The following is a 21,690-nucleotide window of genomic DNA, read 5'->3' as shown; positions in this document are numbered from 1 at the left end:
AGGAGAAGGAGGACGACAATGGATGGCAGAGGAGAGAGACTCATTAAGTTCTTGGGGAAGAGGAGAGGAAAGAAGAAGAGGAGGAGAGAAAGGGAAGAAGAAGAGAGGGAGGAGGAGTAGTGGCACTGGGCCATTTGTCAGAGCTAGTAAACAGGAAGTGGTGGATGGAATGCTCAGTGTTGAAGGTTGTGGCTTAAGAGTTGGCAGACACCCTTATTGACAGTGTTACTCAGGACAATGCAGGACACCAAGAAACAACCTTCCAGGATTTGAAGTCATTCCTGTTAAAATTCCTCCTTTAACAGTTCTCAAAAGCCTCATTCTCAACTCATATCATTCTCCTCATCAAAGACAAAAAATTCATTTCATTTGACAGAGAGTAACGCCTAACCGTACATCGCTTTGGATAAGGGCATCTGCTAAATGTCTAAATTGTAAATGCAGTATGAGTTGAACTGGTTATTTTCATACCTCAACCAACCTTCTACTGGTTGACTGTAGGTAAGGTGTGGAGCCTGGTGTTCTCAGGTCTCAGAGTCTCAGGTCTGTCAGTGAGGATGGAAGTCACTTTACATCCCTGCAAAACAGCAGATTTCTCCACGATGAAATAAAACAGTTGAACGGAAAAATATATATTCAGCACAGAAAAAAGGCTGGAATGCCCAATTACCGGAGCAACAACAAGAGAGATAGCTACAACAGAACCACGTATGTCTCATGTTTTTGTTTAAGCCTGCCCAGCTCTTTGTTTACATGGAGAGAGGCACTCTGAACTGGGTTGGTCTGGAACAATTCTGTCTGGGAGTCTTTGACGGATTGTGTTGCTTCAGCTATGCTTACTTGTATTTCTGTTCTTCAAAGGGCTTAGTTATACTATACTAGGATGTTTAATCCTTGAGTCTTTCCTGAAGAGATACGCCTAAAGGGAGAAATCATGTTTTATGAAAATGATTTACTATGTGTATCATGCTGCAGCATGGCTGTCGTGACAGCGTGATGGGGCTGTTGTGATGTTTACATGTTTGCTTGGCGTGTTTCTCCATCCTGACAGACAGGCCTGTGCTTCCACACTCCAAGTGGCCAGGTCTCCTGTCTCCTCCCATCGACATGGCTTTGATCTGCAGCCGCCCAGGCCGAGCCCTCTGACCGGACCGCTCTGTGAAGTCAGCGCACAGTGCAACCCGAGCAGGGTGGACGAGAGCGCGGGTCAGGGCGTGAGGGGGTGTGAGAGCGGGCCTGCCCGTGCTGTAGCATTTATTAATCATCATAATTGTTTGTCCGAGCTCTCATAAAGGAAAAGGGCTGGTAGCAGTCTGCACAGATCTCCTCATACTCCAACTTAGTCACGACTGACTGTTCTTCTACAAGGTCTAGAAGACCTAGACCTAGTGAGCTCCAGATGTGAGGAGAACATGCTCACACACACACGGGACTTAGCAAATCAAAAGCAGGATTTGGCCCCCAAAAAACAGAAAGTCAGATTTGTCTTTGTTTCGACGTGACACAAAGTAGGACGTTATTGTAATGAAAACCACAGGTTTATAAATGAGGGGGGATGTCAGTATCAGTCTCACCTGGTTGGGGTGGTTTGGTCAGGCTGGCTCAGAGAGAGAGAGCTGGACCTCAGCCTGCCTGGACAGATTCAGACAGACAGACAGATGGCCAGGCCAGCTCTTTGAAGCTCTACAGAACATCCATTACAGCAATCTGCAGCTCCTGGCTGAGATGTGGTGCAGAGTGGAGAATGGAGTTCAGCAGGACCTGGGGTCCCAAGAGAGAGAGAATGGATCCCAGTCCAGGGCCCTGGTTCCCCCAGAGAGAATAGAACCCAGCTCATAGCTCGCAGAGAAACACTAGAGCCCAGCAGTTTCATCCCTGCAGTTAGATCTCATGAGTTCTCACTGCACCAACATTCATTATTACACACACAAGCACAGAGCTCAGCTCACACTCGCCTATGTTTGGTTAAATTTAACTTCACCTAACTACAACAACACAAGGGGAACTATAGCTATGGACTCAAGTAGATCAAGGTATCTACAGTAACTCTCAGCCCACCACAGTATAATATTACTGTGAGTTACAGCAGAGCCAACAGATGCTTTAACTCATGAAACCACAAGAGGGCATCGGCCAAGTATTTCATAGGAATATTACTCAAGGTTCCACAGTTCCCACAGGCAAACCAAGACAGAAAAAATTCAATTAAATGAAATGTATAAAATATATATCAAGGCTGAGCATATCTAACCCAGAGCCATATATACATGCCATATCTATTTTATTTTAACCTTCACTACTCGCCTACTATTCTAACATATAATTCTCACATCCCTCATCCATTAAAACAGACAGCAACAGTATAAAGAAATGTCTTTAAATATATTTTATAAGATGCGCTACTTATGCATTGCCATTTTAAATATAAAACATCTTATTACTTTAATCTTATTACTTTATGTTTATTACTACTTTAATATTATTACATTCACATGACACTCACTTTATTTATTTATTTTTATTTTTACATATTATTCACTGAATATCTACAGCTATATTTCCTGGTTAAAGACCTCTGTTATCAGAATGGGCTAACACTTGGAATGTCAAAGCATTGGCACAGTAGGGTTGCAGAATTCCAGAAATCCCGGTTTGAAGATTACCAGAATTATGAGAAAATAAGCAGGAAATCCTGGACATTTTCAGAAAGTTTCCGGAATTTTGCAACTGTACACATTATTTAATTCTCAACAACAATACGACAACAGTATCCTGATGCTACAAGATCACAGTAAGATGTCTGGACTATCAGGTAAGAAGCACCGTCTCTAGTCTACTGGGCTGACTGGTTGTGGTTCTTCCTCTCCTGCCAGGACTTCTTCCTCAGGTCCAGCTCAGTGTCTGTGAATGCTGCTGGGCCCCAGTTAGTCATCCTCTGTGGTCCTTTATCGCCTTGACAGACAGACAGACAGACAGACAGACAGACAGACAGACAGACAGACAGAGAAAGAAAACATCACAGACTGTATTGAAACAACATATCAATAGAACAAAGACATCAATAACATGGTAATATGAGTATGGAAAGGAGAACAGAACAGAACATGAATATGCAGTGGAGGACATTCTACCATTCTTACTTACCTGGCTGGATGAGACGGACCAGCCCCTCGTGCTTGGCCACCTTGTCCTTCCAGCTCTTGGTCTTATTAGCTGCCTGCTCCAGTTTCATTCTCACCTCCTGTAACACAAACACACACATATATCTAAATGACGGCAAGTAGAAGTCCCTTTGAGTAATAAAGAAGATATGATGTTGTTCTTGAAGTAGAGACGGTTCTCAGTGAAATCACCACTAGATGGCAACAGAGTGCAAGGAGAGACCTCTATGATGGTTTTGTGTTGCGAGTAAGTCAAGAAGAAGCCTAGTTTGGTGCCAAACCACTTTAGACGGTTGCGGTCAGTTGTGCTTACTGTCAGGGTGGTGGTCAGGGACGGACTGTCTGTTTCTGGTTCAAACGTCAGCCAGCCTTCCACTGACTCAACACTATCTTCAGCTGAATAAAGACCAGTGGTTGCTCACGAATAAAGACCAGTGGTTGCTCACAGATAGACCTACAGCTACCAGCAACAACACAAGATAAAGACATATAGGTCTAAAGGAAGTACTTCCTGCCAATTTCTTTAAATCTTGTTTATGAAATGGCCTGGTAACACCTTACTTTAAGTGATGTGTTAATAGGGGACATGGTCCCTACTAGCAGCCATATTGAAACACAGACAGGGTGTTCTCTGACCTCGTACTGCTCCAGCGCTCCGTGCCTCTCTCTCTCAAGACTCTCCAGCTGCAGCATGGCTGCCTGCAGGGCCGTCTCCTTGGCCAGCCGCTCGCTCTCCAGCTCCTGCTTCTCAGCCTGGGTCTGGGAGATGGCCCTCTGCTGCTGCAGGTGGATCTGCTCCAGCTCTGCCCGCTTGGCTGACTCCTCCTCCAGAAGCCTGAGTACATGCAGAAACAGACACACCACATGAACCAATCACAGACAGACACTCAAACAAATGCTGGGTGCAGACGCCTGAGAATGTGAACATTAACATCTATACACAGCCTACTGATACACAACTGTGCGATCTGTACACTACATCTGTGTGTGTCGTGTGAAGTTGTGTCCCACATGGCACCCTTTTCCCTATATAGTGTACTACCTTTAATCAGTGCACGTACACTGAGTGTACAAAACATTAGGAACACCTGCTCTTTCCATGACATAGACTGCCCAGGTGCATCCAGGTGAAAGCTATGATCCCTTATTGATGTCACTTGTTAAATCCACTTCAGTCAGTGTAGATGAAAGGGAGGAGACAGGTTAAAGAAGGATTTCTAAGCCTTGAGACAATTGAGACATGGATTGTGTATGTGTGTCATTCAGAGGGTGAATGGGAAAGACAAAAGATTGAAGTGCCTTTGAATGGGGTATGGTAGTAGGTGCCAGACGCACCGGTTTGTGTGTGTCAAGAACTGCAACGCTGCTAGGTTTTTCACGCTCAACAGTTTCCCGTGTGTATCAAGAATTTTCCACCACCCAAAGGACATCCAGCCAACTTGATACAACTGTGGGAAGCATTGGAGTCAACATGGGCCAGCATCCCTATGGAACGCTTTCGACACCTTGTGGAGTCCATAGGCAAATCCCCGCCTTATCTTAGCTCATTGGTCACCATAGCAACACCCACCCGTAGTCTGCGCTCCAGCGGGTATATCTCACTGGTCATCCCCAAAGCCAACACCTCCTTTGGCCGCAATTCCTTCCAGTTCTCTGCTGCCAATGACTGGAACAAATTGCAAAAATCTCTGAAGCTGGAGACACTTATCTCCCTCACTAACTTTAAGCATCAGTTGTCAGAGCACCTTACCGATCACTGCACCTGTACACAGCCCATCTGAAATTAGCCCACCCAACTACCTCATCCCTATATTGTTATCTATTTTGCTCTTTTGCACCCCAGTATCTCTATTTGCACATCATCTCTTGCACATCTATCATTCCAGTGTTAATACTAATTGTAATTATTTTGCACTATAGCCTATTTTATTGCCTTACCTCCATAACTTGCTAAATTTGCACACTGTATATTATATGTATTTCTGTTGTATTTTTGACTTTGTTTTGTTTTACCCCATATGTAACTCTGTGTTTGTTTTTATCGCACTGCTATGCTTTATCTTGGCCAGGTCGCAGTTGTAAATGAGAACTTGTTCTCAACTGGTTTACCTGGTTAAATAAAGGTGAAATAAAAAAAAATAAAAAAATGCCCGGACGAACTGAGGCTGTTCTGAGGGCAAAAAGGGGGGGGCGGGGAAATCACTATTAGGAAAGTGTTCCTAATGTTTTGTACACTCAGTGTAAGGCTACTGTCTATGAGTGTGTCAAGTGTGTGTTGTGCCTAACCTGGTCTGTAGTTTGCGCATGGTCTCCTCATCCTGCCTGGCCTGTCTCTCGTCCTCTAGTGCATCCTCCAGGCGGTGGTACATATCCTCCAGCTCCCTGACACGCTGCAGGTACTGCTCCAACTCACTGGACTTCTGGGCCACCTGCTCCTCCATCTGCTGACGCACCTGACGGAGGACAGTGGACACACACAGTTTGATATGATCATCTGGACTCACAGACATTAATGCACGGACACACAGTACAAAGTAGCATGTGCTGTGCATGTGTCATTCAATGGTGTTTTTCCCAGATAACTCCATAAATAATACTGTTACTCATACTGTGAGTAATAGTAATAATAATAGTAATAATACTTTGTTATTCATCAAACGCAATGATTCAAAGTCATGAGAGAAGTCTCACTGAGCAATACGTTGTTGCACTCATTCTGAGTATGCACTTCCTGGAACAGAGCTAGAATGCAGCTTTGTGGTTGGTTACCATTTTCTCTCTCTCCAGGTCTGTTCTGTAGCGGTCCTGCAGGTCAGTCTGGGTCTGCTTTCTCCTCTGCTCCTCCAGAGTCGCTGTGGCCGCTGCCTCCTCCAGTTTCTGTCAGGAGCCAAGGGAGAGGAAGCCTTAACACTGGAAAAGGGATATGATACTTCCACTCTATGAGGTCTAAAGCATTTCAACGGCAAAAGGAGGCCCAGGGAAATAAACACAGTGATTTATTAGACATACAGTGATGATTTAAAAAATAACATTAAAAAGACTGCATAGAGGCTTTAAGGAACATTATGAATTTAAGAAAATGCATTTCAAAAGAACAGAATGGCATATTTTGAGTTTAAATATATTACTGTGGTTTGAGTGTTGCGCATGGAATCGCAGTAAATCTGCCAAAAAGTTATATTTTGAAATAGAGCTCAATGGGTCATTTTTAAGAGTAGTTTAGCAAGGATAGGTGATTTAGAAACTGCAGAATCTGCTCTTTCTGATACTATAGATATATATATAGACATCACAACGTCTTACCAGCTTGTGACTCTGTAGGAGAATTTGAATGTCACTTTTTGGCTCTCCTTCCCCTGCCTCTGTGTCAAGATGTTCATTGATTATTGATTACCATTACCATAAGTATCTATCCATTTATCCTGCTACTGGTCATTATTACTCCTGTTTACGTGAATATATTACCATTAGTATATTACCATAAGTATTTATATATTCCTGCTACCAGTCACTTTTCAGCCCTGTTTACATGTATATCCATCCACCTTTTAGGCCTACATTGACACTCTTGCACACACTCACCTACACCCACACACTTACATACACACAAACACCCTCCATTTATGTTGCTGCCATACTGTTTAATATTATTATTTATCCTGCTAACAGTTACTTTCTCCTAATATCTTGCCTACATGTACATATCTACCTCAAGTATATAGCTTCCTCTCTTATTTCTTATTTATCGTGGTTGTTTTCATTATACTATTTTGATATGTAATACTGCACTGTTGGGCAGGGCAGGGCTTGCAAGTTATGCATTTCACTGTACTTGTACATGTGACAAATAAAACTTCAAACTCCAAACTTGAAACTTTGAATTCCAAGCTGCGCTGTTAATCAGATTCTTCATATACAATTACTCAATAGATAATGTTCTCACCCATCAGACTATTAGCAACTGCTCCATGGGCGCCCAGTGTGGCAGCCCCCTGCTCCAACCTTTCCAGCCTGTATATGTGTGTGTGTCTTTCGGAAGGGTTGGGATAAAGCAGAAGTCACATTTTAGTTGGACCTTGTGTACATATGATGAATAAAGTGATCTTAATCTTAATCTATTGTCAATTTAATCTTGTCTTTAGGCTAACTCAATTATTTTTATATGTGTGAAATAAATTTTTATATAGTTTAGGTGTAGTTTCGATGGGCCATCATCTGCTGCGCAGGCTGTCTGCCAGTGAATGACTGGCATTGAATAAGAGGCAGGGGGAAGCCATGTCCTCTTAAAATTGCTTATAACACAAATTCTGTTCGTGATATTAAGATTCTAACAACAACAGTGTGTTATATAGACTTATTTAGGAAAAGTCAAGGATGGGGGGGACATGGCTTTAAAAATTTGTTTTGAGTCAACGTGACGGTGTTAATTCAGCCCTTACACTCTCAACTACAGGTTACTTTAGGGAAACTGCTAGGGAAAATCCATCTCAATTCAACAGGCTTTAAAAATGAACTTGCCATTGAGTTTGGTCTAAAGGAGAAGAAACGGATATTGGACAGGCTGGTGCTTTTCAGTGGGACAGACAAGCTACAATCATTAGACTTATCAGACCGCTTTATCATATGTTTATCCTTTATAATTGTCACAAAACAGCAACCAAATAATATAAAGAGATAAGGACTTCTTTCAGAGGAGGACAGTGGTACTTGATCTAATTTGAGTCGAGAACTTGAATAGCAAAGAAAGACGCATAAGAAGAAAACCTGGGCCTCCAGATGCTGGTGCAAAGGGGGAAGTGGGTAGTCTGAGAGATCTAAATAACCAGTAGACCAGCACCGGAATACAGGCATCAGCTCTTTCACAGGTGTCCCTGAGCCAGCTACATTTGCATACGTTTTTTTTCCTTCTCTCAGATCTAATGAAAAACAAGGCAACAGTAAACATGTCGTCCCCCACGAATGATGGTCCCCCGGTACCAGTTGAAAAAATGAATGGAAGTACTGCATATATGGAGACTGTTTAGTGCCAAATATTAGGGATTAAATACATATATTTAATTCCTGATCTCCTTATATTACATTTTCGTCAACGCTCTTATCCAGAGCGACTTAAAGTTAATGAGTGCATACATTTTTCATACCTGCCCCCCGTGGGAATCGAACCCACAACCCTGGCATTGCAAGCACCATGCTCTACCAACTGAGCTACAGGAGACCCTCAGATACAGTACAGACATTTCAGAACAAACTTCCTTCCTTTTTTTTGGGGGGGGGACTATCTGTTGTTCCATGTAGTGAATATGTTATTCAATGCATTTGTTTCAATGCATTTGTATGGGTTAATAGCAGTAAGGCCAAATAACAATTTTCATCAAATAATTTGTATATCTTTTTTTACACTTCAAGGGTAGGGTTGAATGGCGGGAACCCGGTTACCGAGATTTACCGGGATTTACCGGGATTTACCGCTCAAAACCACTCCCTTTTCCCGGGATAAATAACTGTGAGAAACCAGTAAATGATAATAAATAATTTATATGAACAGCATGGCGTAAAATGGAACTGTTAAATCATATGCGATGTCTAAATCTGACTTCTCTACAGCCTCTGCATGATGAATCATCAACGCTCAGGGTGGGGACAGACTGCCCATCTCAGTATGGAGCGCTGTTCACAATGCATGTAGACCTATCATCATGGTAACTTTTTTTTCTTGTGACAGGTAGGCCTACATTTGCTACAGCATAGCCTATGCTACAGTAATATAAAGACCGAATGCGCATCTAATTTACCCTTCTCCATCTGGCTTTCGGGGGTCTCTTTATTTTTTAATTGTAAAGATTTGTTTTCTTAAATTGCAGCTGCAGAGTGTTAAAACAGCCTATCACTCGAATATTGTTGTTGTAAATCAGTGCATGCGCGAGCACTCTCTCACAGTCTTTCTCTCTCTTTATCAACTCCATTCAAATTGCATCCAAAATAGATAACTCTGTTCTAGATTAAATTTAGCCCTAGTGCCTTGCAAAAGTATTCATCCCCCTTGGCGTTTTTCCTATTTTGTTGCATTACAACCTGTAATTTAAATGGATTTTTATTTGGATTTAATGTAATGGACATACACAAAATAGTCCAAATTGGTGAAGTGAAATGAAAAAAATTAATAACGGAAAAGTGGTGCGTGCATATGTATTCACCCCCTTTGCTATGAAGGCCCCTAAATAAGATCTGGTGCAACCAATTACCTTCAGAAGTCACATAATTAGTTAAATAAAGTCCACCTGTGTGCAATCTAGGTGTCACATGATCTGTCACATGATCTCAGTATATATACACCTGTTCTGAAAGGCCCCAGAGTCTGCAACACCACTAAGCAAGGGGCACCACCAAGCAAGCGGCACCATTAAGACCAAGGAGCTCTCCAAACAGGTCAGGGACAAAGTTGTGGAGAAGTACAGATCAGGGTTGGGTTATAAATAAATATCAGAAACTTTGAACATCCCACTGAGCACCATTAAATCCATTATTTAAAAAATTGAAAGAATATGGCACCACAACAAACCTGCCAAGAGAGGGCCACCCACCAATACTCACGGCCCAGCCAAGGAGGACATTAATCAGAGAGGCAACAAAGAGACCAAAGATAAAACCTAAAGGCGCTGCAAAGCTCCACAGTGGAGATTGGAGTATCTGTCCATAGGACCACTTTAAGCCGTACACTCCACAGAGCTGGGCTTTACGGAAGAGTGGCCAGAAAAAAGCCATTGCTTAAAGAAAAAAATAAGCAAACACGTTTGGTGTTCGCCAAAAGGCATGTGGGAGACTCCCCAAACATATGGAAGAAGGTACTCTGGTCAGATGAAAATGCTATGTCTGGCGCAAACCCAACACCTCTCATCACCCCGAGAACACCATCCCCACAGTGAAGCATGGTGGTGGCAGCATCATGCTGTGGGGATGTTTTTCATCGGCAGGGACTGGGAAACTGGTCAGAATTGAAGGAATGATGGATGGCGCTAAATACAGGGAAATTCTTGAGGGAAACCTGTTTCAGTCTTCCAGAGATTTGAGACTGGGCCGGAGGTTCACCTTCCAGCAGAACAATGACCCTAAGCATACTGGTAAAGCAACACTTGAGTGGTTTAAGGGGAAACATTTAAATGTCTTGGAATGGCCTAGTCAAAGCCCAGACCTCAATCCAATTGAGAATCTGTGGTATGACTTAAAGATTGCTGTACACCAGCGGAACCCATCCAAATTGAAGGAGCTGGAGCAGTTTTGCCTTGTAGAATGGGCAAAAATCCCAGTGGCTAGATGTGCCAAGCTTATAGAGACATACCCCAAGAGACTTGCAGCTGTAATTTGTCTTATTTCTTGTTCGTTTCACCCAAAAATATTTTGCATCTTCAAGTGGTAGGCATGTTGTGTAAATCAAATGATACAAACCCCCTACAAATCCATTTTAAAACCAGGTTGTAAGGCAACAAAATAGGAAAAATGCCAAGGGGGGTGAATACTTTCACAAGCCACTGTATAGATGTCGTAGCCTACCTCTTTCAGGTAATAAATTCAATGCAGTATTAGCCTTATATTTAGCTAATTATCGATGGTTATGCATAATAAGCTTCTAACTTATAGCCTCTGTCTCTTGCACAATACGCACACCCTGTGCTCCGCTGGCCTCTCTCCTTAAATAACGCTCCTGAGCTCTTGGAGTTCTATGCAGGAAACGCTAGACTGGAATAGCTTGCTGGACATCGTTATTATTTTTTTTTTTCATTTCTTATACCAATAGACTATTCGAAGAGGAACGCAAGCTCTTGTTTGTTGAACGTTAAATACAGCAGCCAATAGAACTCACGGGTTGTTTGAAAGAAGAGCGAACGCACGATTGCGATAGGCTATAGCAGTTATTTATTCAGACTAGGGGTGTAACGATTCGTTTTAACAACGATTCGATTTGTATCACGATTCGTGGTTGTCAATACGATTCAAGGACGATATTGGTTCATTTAGAACGATACGATCCGAAACGATTCAGTGACTTGAAATCGATTCAGTAACCTTTTAGCCAAAAATTCAACCAGTGTGACTGAAATAAATACCTGGATACTGGACAGTGCAGGTGAAGTTTCCTAGATTCCTGTTTCTTGTAAGGACCGCAATGGTGGCTTGATAATTTCTCACTCGTCGGCTTCTCCTCTGTCGTCCGCCATGCTATGTTTTGTTGTCTTTGCGCCTTTGCGCTGCTGCTGGCGCGGGGCGATGACGTCACGGATAGGCAGACTGAATCGAGTAATGTTTAAAGCCTTTATCATTAAAAGTGCTAAGAAAAAACATCCATATAAAGTCTGACGTGCTTAAATCCAATGGGTTATTTCCTAGTATCGATACAATCGATTTATTACATTTTAAAACGATGTTAGATTGATATATGTTGTCCAAAAGGCCAACTCGCCGAGCACAGATCGATGTAGTTGGATCATAGGAATATAAATCGATACATCGATGTAGTAGATGGATCGTTACACCCCTAATTCAGACCCATAACCATTCAATTTTCGTGAAGAGAAGTGAAAGCCATCTGCATCTAATTATAGTCCTATATTATTCAAGGATGCCATTAGAATGATGACGATAAGGACAATGAAACTTATTTAATTTAACTGTGGGAAGCGAGGATGGAATAAAGCAACAATAGAGAGAGAAAGAGGAGGTAGGCTAATAACATTAGGGTAAATATTATGAAAGGTAGGCCTATATATGCGTCAGCCTACTAATTATACAAATAGGCCCTATTATAATTCAAAATTAAAATCTAATTCGCTAGCCTATACTTGTAACTTTGTAGGCCGCATGTGCTGCACCAGAATTGCATGTTCTCTCCCTGCTTTATCATGGTTTGAACAACGTGCGCATGTCCAGCCCACATAATACAGTACAGTAATACAGTTCACACTCAAAAAGATTAGCCTACAGGAGTTAGTTTCATTTATTTACCCAAGAGAGCATATAGCTAGCTACATCTATGGGCTATGTTTTTCTGTCATGTGTAATGTGCAGTAGCCTATATCATATGTGTATTGGATAACGACACAATCATTTGGGCTTGGGCTCATTAAATGTCTTCAATGTAAGGCTCATAAAATGTATTTAATGTATGGCTCATCAGGCTCAGTGTCACGACTTCCTCCGAAGCTGCCTCCTTTCCTTGTTCGGGCAGGCTTCGGCGTTCGTCGTCACCGGCCTTCTAGCCACTGCCGGTCCATATCTCATCATTTCATTTGTTTTGTCTTGTCTATTACACACACACCTGGTTCATATCCCCTCATATTGCCTTACCTCCATAACTTGCTACATTTGCACACACTGTATATATATTTATTTCTGTTGTATTTTTGACTTTGTTTTGTTTTACCCCATATGTAACTCTGTGTTGTTGTTTTTATCGCACTGCTTTGCTTTATCTTGGCCAGGTCGCAGTTGTAAATGAGAACTTGTTCTCAACTGGCTTACCTGGTTAAATAAAGGTGAAATAAAAAAATAAAAAATAAAAATAAAAATTTGTACATGTATAAGTGTTCCCTCTGCCCCCATTGTCCCTGTGGGTGATTGTTTATTGTGAGGAGAGAGTAGCTCGGTTGAGCTACGTTTATTTTGTATTGCCGGGGTATATTTTCCCCGTGTGCTTGTTTTGTTCCAGTGCGCCTGTTTTGCGCACTGGACTGTTTGATGCTATCCAGCGTAACTCTGTGCAACGGAATAAACTCTGTATTCTGTGATTTACCCTCCTGCGCCAGACTCCTTCAAATCACCTATCACACTCAGGTAGCATCAGGGTTGAATTTTCAATCAAAGCTCTAATCAAATTCAGACAGGCCTATTTATATGCTTTATAATGCTTTTGTATGACACTTGGCGGGAAAGTCAATATTTGCAGTGTTGACCCTTCTTTTTCAAGACCTCTGCAATCCGCCCTGGCATGCTGTCAATTAACTTCTGGGCCACATCCTGACTGATGGCAGCCCATTCTTGCATAATCAATGCTTGGAGTTTGTCAGAATTTGTGGGTTTTTGTTTGTCCACCCGCCTCTTGAGGATTGACCACAAGTTCTCAATGGGATTAAGGTCTGGGGAGTTTCCTGGCCATGGACCCAAAATGTCGATGTTTTGTTCCCCGAGCCACTTAGTTATCACTTTGCCTTATGGCAAGGTGCTCCATCATGCTGGAAAAGGCATTGTTCATCACCAAACTGTTCTTGGATGGTTAGGAGAAGTTGCTCTCGGAGGATGTGTTGGTACCATTCTTTATTCATGGCTGTGTTCTTAGGCAAAATTGTGAGTGAGCCCACTCCCTTGGCTGAGAAGCAACCCCACACATGAATGGTCTCAGGATGCTTTACTGTTGGCATTACACAGGACTGATGGTAGCGCTCACCTTGTCTTCTCCGGACAAGCTTTTTTCCGGATGCCCCAAACAATCAGAAAGGGGATTCATCAGAGAAAATTACTTTACCCCAGTCCTCAGCAGTCCAATCCCTGTACCTTTTGCAGAATATCAGTCTGTCCCTGATGTTTTTCCTGGAGAGAAGTGGCTTCCTCGCTGCCCTTCTTGACACCAGGCCATCCTCCAAAAGTCTTCGCCTCACTGTGCGTGCAGATGCACTCACACCTGCCTGCTGCCATTCCTGAGCAAGCTCTGCACTGGTGGTGCCCCGATCCCGCAGCTGAATCAACTTTAGGAGACAGTCCTGGCGCTTGCTGGACTTTCTTGGGCGCCCTGAAGCCTTCTTCACAACAATTGAACCTCTCTCCTTAAAGTTCTTGATGATCCGATAAATGGTTGATTTAGGTGCAATCTTACTAGCAGCAATATCCTTGCCTGTGAAGCCCTTTTTGTGCAAAGCAATGATGACGGCACGTGTTTCCTTTCAGGTAACCATGGTTAACAGAGGAAGAACAATGATTTCAAGCACCACCCTCCTTTTAAAGCTTCCAGCCTGTTATTCTAACTCAATCAGCATGACAGAGTGATCTCCAGCCTTGTCCTCGTCAACACTCTTAACGAGAGAATCACTGACATGATGTCAGCTGGTCCTTTTGTGGCAGGGCTGAAATGCAGTGGAAATGTTTTTTTGGGGGATTAAGTTCATTTTCATGGCAAAGAGGGACTTTTGGAGTATATGCAAATTGCCATCATAAAAACTGAGGCAGCAGACTTTGTGAAAATTTATATTTGTGTCATTCTCAAAACTTTTGACCACGACTGTACTGTATATCAACGAATTGTTGAGGGCACTAGAACATTCTGCAACACCCGGCCTCACCTACTAGAATTTGAGTCAAATGTCTACTGTTTGCTGATGATCTGGTTCTTCTGTCCCCAACCAAAGAGGACCTACAGCAGTACCTAGATCTTCTGCACAGATTCTGTCAGACCTGAGCCCCAATAGTGAATCTCATTAAGACAAAAATAATGGTGTTCCAAAAATGGTCCAGCTGCGCAGATCACAAATACAAATTCCATTTAGACACCCTAGAGCACACAAAAAACTATACCTACCTTGGGCTAAACATCAGCACCACAGGTAACGTCCACAAAGCTGTGACCGATCTGAGAGGCAAGGCAAGAAGGGCCTTTACGCCATCAAAAGGAACATAGAATTAAATATCCCAATTTGGATCTGTCGAAAAATACTTGAATCAGTTATAGAACCCATTTCCCTTTATGGTTGTGAGGTCTGGGGTCCGCTCACCAACCAATAATTCACAAAATGGGACAAACACCAAATGTACAACTTAAAACACCACATAATGTATGCAGAGCAGAATTAGGACAATAACCGCTAATTATCAAGATCCAGAAAAGAGCTGTTAAATTCTAGGACCACCTAAAAGGAAGCGATTCCCAAACCGTTTCATAACAAAGCCATCACCTACAGAGAGATGAACCTAGAGAAGGGTCCCCTCTAGGGATGGGCAAGAGAAATAAAGTACTTGAGGACTTGAACTGACGTCAAAACTTTATCTTTAACCAGAGATCTAATTTTTTCCAATACTGTAAAACTATTTGGTCAAAAAAGACAACGTTAATTTGCTTTGACTCTAGTGTTCCATTTGTACATGTGCATTTGCAAAACGAAACCAAAAATAAACCAAGACAAACATCGCACAGTCTCACTCACTCAATTGCATTCCGACTGCTCCCTCTACACACGCGTGCTGTGTGTGCCAACATAAATAAATGCCTATAAAAACATATCTAACTGATGGGATACACAGGTTACATTCCTTGCCAAATGACGACAGTTTTTTCACAAATTCTTAATGGACTGGTTGACTGAAGTAGGGAAATATGTGTTCCAACAATGAGCTGCAGTTTTGGAATAATTGCGTCATTTTCCGTTTAGGCTACTTTGCGGTTGTCACTAATTACTATGCTATATCGTAAAAATTAATGAAACCCATTATTAGCTTTTTGGTCTTAATTTAAGGTTGGGCTAGGCATAAGATTAACAGTGTGGTTAGGGTTAAGGATTAGGTTTAAAATCAGATTTTAAGAAACAAAATTGTAGAAACAGGCAGGGTTTATGACTTTGTGGCTGTGGTAACTAACGTTAGTGACGACTCTACTTTGCAAACTGCTAGTGCCACTAGTAGTGGCGTTTAGAATTGGTCAGCCTAGCCATAGACAAGTTCCACACTGAAAATATGCTAAAACTTTTGTTTGATAAAGACAAAGAGCGCATTTTCATCAGAATCATTAAGCCTAGGCCTACTCACCAAACAGATGTCCTGGCCATAATTCATCCCTATGTAGAATTGTTAATCCATTTGGAAAATTACAAGGAACAGGTATAATAAATTAAATCGAACGTCTGTATATTGAAAAGAAGACAGAGTTTGGTTTGTAACCCTGAAAAATGTGTCTTCAACTTGCCAAATTGAGCTCCGTTTCAAATGATCACTCTTCGCACTATTCTGTTATATTTTATTCTGTTATATTACATTTAATTTTTTTATTTTATTTTATTTTATTTAACCTTTATTTAACCAGGTAAGCCAGTTGAGAACAAGTTCTCATTTACAACTGCGACCTGGCCAAGATAAAGCATAGTAGTGCGATAAAAACAACAACACAGAGTTACATATGGGGTAAAAAACATAAAGTCAAAAAATACAACAGAAAATATATATACAGTGTGTGCAAATGTAGCAAGTTATGGAGGTAAGGCAATAAATAGGCTATAGTGCAAAATAATTACAATTAGTATTAACACTGGAATGCTAGATGTGCAAGAGATTATGTGCAAATAGAGATACTGGGGTGCAAAAGAGCAAAATAAATAACAATATAGGGATGAGGTAGTTGGGTGGGCTAATTTCAGATGGGCTGTGTACAGGTGCAGTGATCGGTAAGGTGCTCTGACAACTGATGCTTAAAGTTAGTGAGGGAGATAAGAGTCTCCAGTTTCAGAGATTTTTGCAATTCGTTCTAGTCATTGGCAGCAGAGAATTGGAAGGAATGGCGGCCAAAGGAGGTGTTGGCTTTGGGAATGACCAGTGAGATATACCTGCTGGAGCGCAGACTACGGGTGGGTGCTGCTATGGTGACCAATGAGCTAAGATAAGGCGGGGATTTGCCTAGCAGTGATTTATAGATGGCCTGGAGCCAGTGGGTTTGACGACGAACATGTAGTGAGGACCAGCCAACAAGAGCGTACAGGTCACAGTGGTGGGTAGTGTATGGGGCTTTGGAGACAAAACGGATGGCACTGTGATAGACTACATCCAATTTGCTGAGTAGAGTGTTGGAGGCTATTTTGTAAATGACATCGCCGAAGTCAAGGATCGGTAGGATAGTCAGTTTTACGAGGGCATGTTTGGCAGCATGAGTGAAGGAGGCTTTGTTGCGAAATAGGAAGCCGATTCTAGATTTAACTTTGGATTGGAGATTCTTAATGTGAGTCTGGAAGGAGAGTTTACAGTCTAACCAGACACCTAGGTATTTGTAGTTGTCCACATACTCTAGGTCAGACCCGTCGAGAGTGGTGATTCTAGTCGGGTGGGCGGGTGCCAGCAGCGTTCGATTGAAGAGCATGCATTTAGTTTTACTAGTGTTTAAGAGCAGTTGGAGGCTACTGAAGGAGTGTTGTATGGCATTGAAGCTCGTTTGGAGGTTTGTTAACACAGTGTCCAATGAAGGGCCAGATGTATACAAAATGGTGTCGTCTGCGTAGAGGTGGATCTGAGAGTCACCAGCAGCAAGAGCGACATCATTGATATACACGGAGAAAAGAGTCGGCCCAAGAATTGAACCCTGTGGCACCCCCATAGAGACTGCCATAGGTCCAGACAACAGGCCCTCCGATTTGACACACTGAACTCTATCTGAGAAGTAGTTGGTGAACCAGGCGAGGCAGTCATTTGAGAAACCAAGGCTATTTAGTCTGCCAATAAGAATGCGGTGGTTGACAGAGTCGAAAGCCTTGGCCAGGTCGATGAAGACAGCTGCACAGTACTGTCTATTATCGATCGCGGTTATAATATCATTTAGGACCTTGAGCGTGGCTGAAGTGCACCCATGACCAGCTCGGAAACCGGATTGCATAGCGGAGAAGGTACGGTGGGATTCGAAATGGTCGGTGATCTGTTTGTTAACTTGGCTTTCAAATACTTTCGAAAGGCAGGGCAGGATGGATATAGGTCTGTAACAGTTTGGATCTAGAGTGTCACCCCCTTTGAAGAGGGGGATGACCGCAGCAGCTTTCCAATCTCTGGGGATCTCAGACGTTACGAAAGAGAGGTTGAACAGACTAGTAATAGGGGTTGCGACAATTTCGGCGGCTAGTTTTAGAAAGAAAGGGTCCAGATTGTCTAGCCCAGCTGATTTGTAGGGGTTCAAATTTTGCAGCTCTTTCAGAACATCAGCTGTCTGAATTTGTGTGAAGGAGAAGCGGGGGGGGCATGGGCAAGTTGCAGCGGAGGGTGCAGAGTTGGTGGCCGGGGTAGTGGTAGCCAGGTGGAAAGCATGGCCAGCCGTAGCAAAATGCTTGTTGAAATTCTCGATTATTGTAGATTTATCGGTGGTGATAGTGTTTCCTAGCCTCAGTGCAGTGGGCAGCTGGGAGGAAGTGTTCTTATTCTCCATGGACTTTACAGTGTCCCAAAACTTGTTGGAGTTAGTGCTACAGGATGCACATTTCTGTTTGAAAAAGTTAGCCTTTGCTTTCCTGACTGCTTGTGTATATTGGTTCCTAACTTCCCTGAAAAGTTGCATATCGCGGGGGCTATTTGATGCTAATGCAGTACGCCAAAGGATGTTTTTGTGCTGGTCAAGGGCAGTCAAGTCTGAGGAGAACCAGGGGCTATTTCTGTTCTTAGTTCTGTATTTTTTGAATGGGGCATGTTTATTCAAGATTGAGAGGAAATTACTTTTAAAGAACAACCAGGCATCCTCTACTGACGGAATGAGATCTATATCCATCCAGGATACCTGGGCCAGGTCAATTAGGAAGGCCTGCTCGCTAAAGTGTTTTAGGGAGCGTTTGACAGTGATGAGGGGTGGTCGTTTGACCGCGGACCCGTTACGGACGCAGGCAATAAGGCAGTGATCGCTGAGATCCTGGTTGAAGACAGCGGAGGTGTATTTAGAGGGTAAGTTAGTCAGGATGATATCTATGAGGGTACCCATGGTTACGGATTTAGGGTTGTACCTGGTAGGTTCGTTGATAATTTGCGTGAGATTGAGGGCATCTAGTTTGGATTGTAGGATGGCCGGGGTATTAAGCATATCCTAATTTAGGTCACCAAGCAGTACGAACTCTGAGGATAAATGGGGGGCAATCAATTCACATATGGTGTCCAGGGCACAGCTGGGGGCTGAGGGGGGTCTGTAGCAAGCAGCAACAGTGAGAGACTTATTTCTGGAAAGGTGGATTTTTAGAAGTAGAAGCTCAAACTGTTTGGGCACAGACCTGGATAATATGATAGAGCTCTGCAGGCTATCTCTACAGTAGATTGCAACTCCACCCCCTTTGGCAGTTCTATCTAGACGGAAAATGTTATAGTTGGGGATGGAAATTTCAGAATTTTTGGTGGCCTTCCTAAGCCAGGATTCAGACACTGCTAGAACATCAGGGTTGGCGGAGTGTGCTAACGCAGTGAATAACTCAAACTTAGGAAGTAGACTTCTGATATTTACATGCAGGAAACCAAGGCTTTTGCGATTACAGAAGTCAGCAAATGATAGCGCCTGGGGAGTAGGAGTGATACTGAGGGCTGCAGGGCCTGGGTTAGCCTCTACATCACCGGAGGAACAGAGGAGGACTAGAATAAGGATACGGCTAAAGGCTTTAAGAACTGGTCTTCTAGTGCGTTGGGTACATAGAATAAAGGGGGCAGATTTCCGGGCGTTGTAGAAAAGATTCAGGGCATTATGTACAGACAACGATATGGAAGGATATGAGTAAAGTGGAGGTAAACCTAAGCGTTGGGTAACAATGAAAGAGATAGCATCACTGGAGGCACCAATTGAGTCGGTCTCCGCGTGTATGGGGGGTGGGACAAAGGAGCTATCTAAGGCAGGTTTAGCTGGGCTGAGGGATCTACAGTGAAATAGTACAATTAGAAATAACCGAAACAACAATAAGCTAACCATATTGAGATGGGAGAGAGGCATAAAGCAATCACGGTGTAATTTGAGAGAGCTAAGACAACAGCTGGTAATGACGACACAGTTTGGGCTGAGGCTAAACATAAACAGGATGCGGTACCATAAAAAGGAACAGTCCAGCAGGCATCAGCAGTATAGCTGAGTTATCATAAGGTCCGGTGAACAGCAATAGGATAGTTCGGGGGCTGCTAAAGCACTAGCGTGTGCTAGCGGGCCGGGGCTAGCAGATGGAATCTTCGTGGTCGACGTGGTAACGGGAAGCCTGTTGTAATCACATCAGACGATTTTGTCGGCAGACCAGTCGTGTAGGATCGGCGGGGCTCCGTGTCAACACTAGGTGGTCCCGTCCGGTTGACGTAGAGGTAGATAGCCGGGAGATGGGCCTAGCTCAGGATGATTAGCCAGACCACAACGTCCATTTTGTTGCAGCTAGCTGGTAGCGATGAATCCGGAGTTAAATGTCCAGTGATTCAGTGATTCCGGCAGAAGAACTGATATGTTCTGGGTCGATAACGCGCTGTGCAGACAGTGCAGACTGGCCGAATAATAGTCCAGACTAGAGCTGGCTGGTGGGTGGTGCAGGCCACGGACAATGGTGAAAAAAACCACTAACGGTAGCTGATAGCAAGTAGCTAGTTAGCTGGCTACTCCCGTCCGGTAGACCTAGAGGTAGATATGAGCCTGGCTCTAGGCTAGCTCGAGGCTAACTGGTGCTTGCATCGGGGGCAGTGGTGAATTAGCCAGACAGCAACATCCATTCGGTTGCGGCTAGCTAGTTGCGATCCGGTGATTAATGTCCAGTGATTAAATTATTCCCGCAGAAAATCCAATGTTCTGGGTGAAATACCGCTAACTGTGGCTAATAGCAAGTAGCTAGTTAGCTGGCTAGCTAGTTTCAACTGGAGATTCTAGATAAAAGGTAAGTCAATAATATAATCCGTTCCACATTGAGTGAGGCGGGTTGCAGGAAAGTATATTTTGTAGAAGGATGAAAAGTCTGATAGGGAAATATGTTTGAAAAATACAAAAGAAACAGGGTATTTACAGGCTATTTACAGACACACGACAAAAACAGGACTGCACCACTACGCCATCTTGGATTGGAACATCATGTTTTGTTTACTATAAAATAGGTGTCGAATGTGATAAGGGCTCAGGAAATAAGAGCATCTTGTCTGCTAAATTAACAAAACAAGGATATGCCATTGCACAGCCATAGACTTCTACAAGCCAGCGCCACACTGTTGAGGCTACTACCTTTTTGAAGATTGTGTTCCACGACATAATATAGCCAGTTACAGTTTCAATAAATTAATCTTAAATGGCACTTTTTTTTTTATTGACTGAATATATATGAGGCAATTTAGCAATTAGGATTCGTTATCTGTAACATTCTGATAAATTAGGCATTGTTGCTCATTGTTGGCATATTCTGTAGATAAATACGCACATATTTTTTTGTGTACTCTAAAAAAAACATGAGAGTCAAATGCCCATCCCTAGTCCCCTCAGCAAGCTGGTCCTGGGGCTCTGTTCACAAACACAAACAGACCCCACAGAGCCACATGACAGCAACACAATTAGACCCAATCAAATCATGAGACAACAAAAATATAATTACTTGACACATTGAAAAGAACTAACCAAAAAACAATGTAAACTAGAATGCTATTTGGCCCTAAACAGACAGTACACAGTCACAGAATACCTGACCAATGTGACTGACCCAAAATTAAGAAAAGCTTTGACTACCGACTCAGTGAGCATAGCCTTGCTATTGAGAGGCCGCCGTAGGCAGACCTGGCTCTCGAGAGAAGACGGGCTATGTGCACACTACCCACAAAATGAGGTGGAAAG

The 21,690-nt window shown here is 42.9% G+C and overlaps 1 protein-coding gene across 1 annotated transcript in view; it reads right to left on the bottom strand.

Moving 5' to 3' along the window:
* Positions 1-2,338: 2,338 nt before the first annotated feature.
* LOC311111197 (switch-associated protein 70-like) overlaps positions 2,339-21,690 on the bottom strand; it is a 28,366-nt gene continuing 9,014 nt past the window's right edge. The window contains exons 8-12 of the mRNA XM_084153900.1: positions 5,931-6,038; positions 5,448-5,614; positions 3,798-3,996; positions 3,145-3,241; positions 2,339-2,952 (exon numbers count right to left, since the gene is read on the bottom strand). Of these exons, the coding sequence (XP_084010026.1) occupies positions 2,834-2,952; positions 3,145-3,241; positions 3,798-3,996; positions 5,448-5,614; positions 5,931-6,038 (690 nt within the window). The 3' untranslated portion in view covers positions 2,339-2,833. The remainder of the gene's footprint in view (positions 2,953-3,144; positions 3,242-3,797; positions 3,997-5,447; positions 5,615-5,930; positions 6,039-21,690) is intronic.

This window comes from Coregonus lavaretus, assembly GCF_964263955.1.
Source record: "Coregonus lavaretus genome assembly, chromosome: 37".
Lineage (NCBI taxonomy): Eukaryota > Metazoa > Chordata > Actinopteri > Salmoniformes > Salmonidae > Coregonus > Coregonus lavaretus.
Note: the sequence above shows the minus strand (reverse complement) of the source record. Positions and strands in the feature narration are given on the sequence as shown.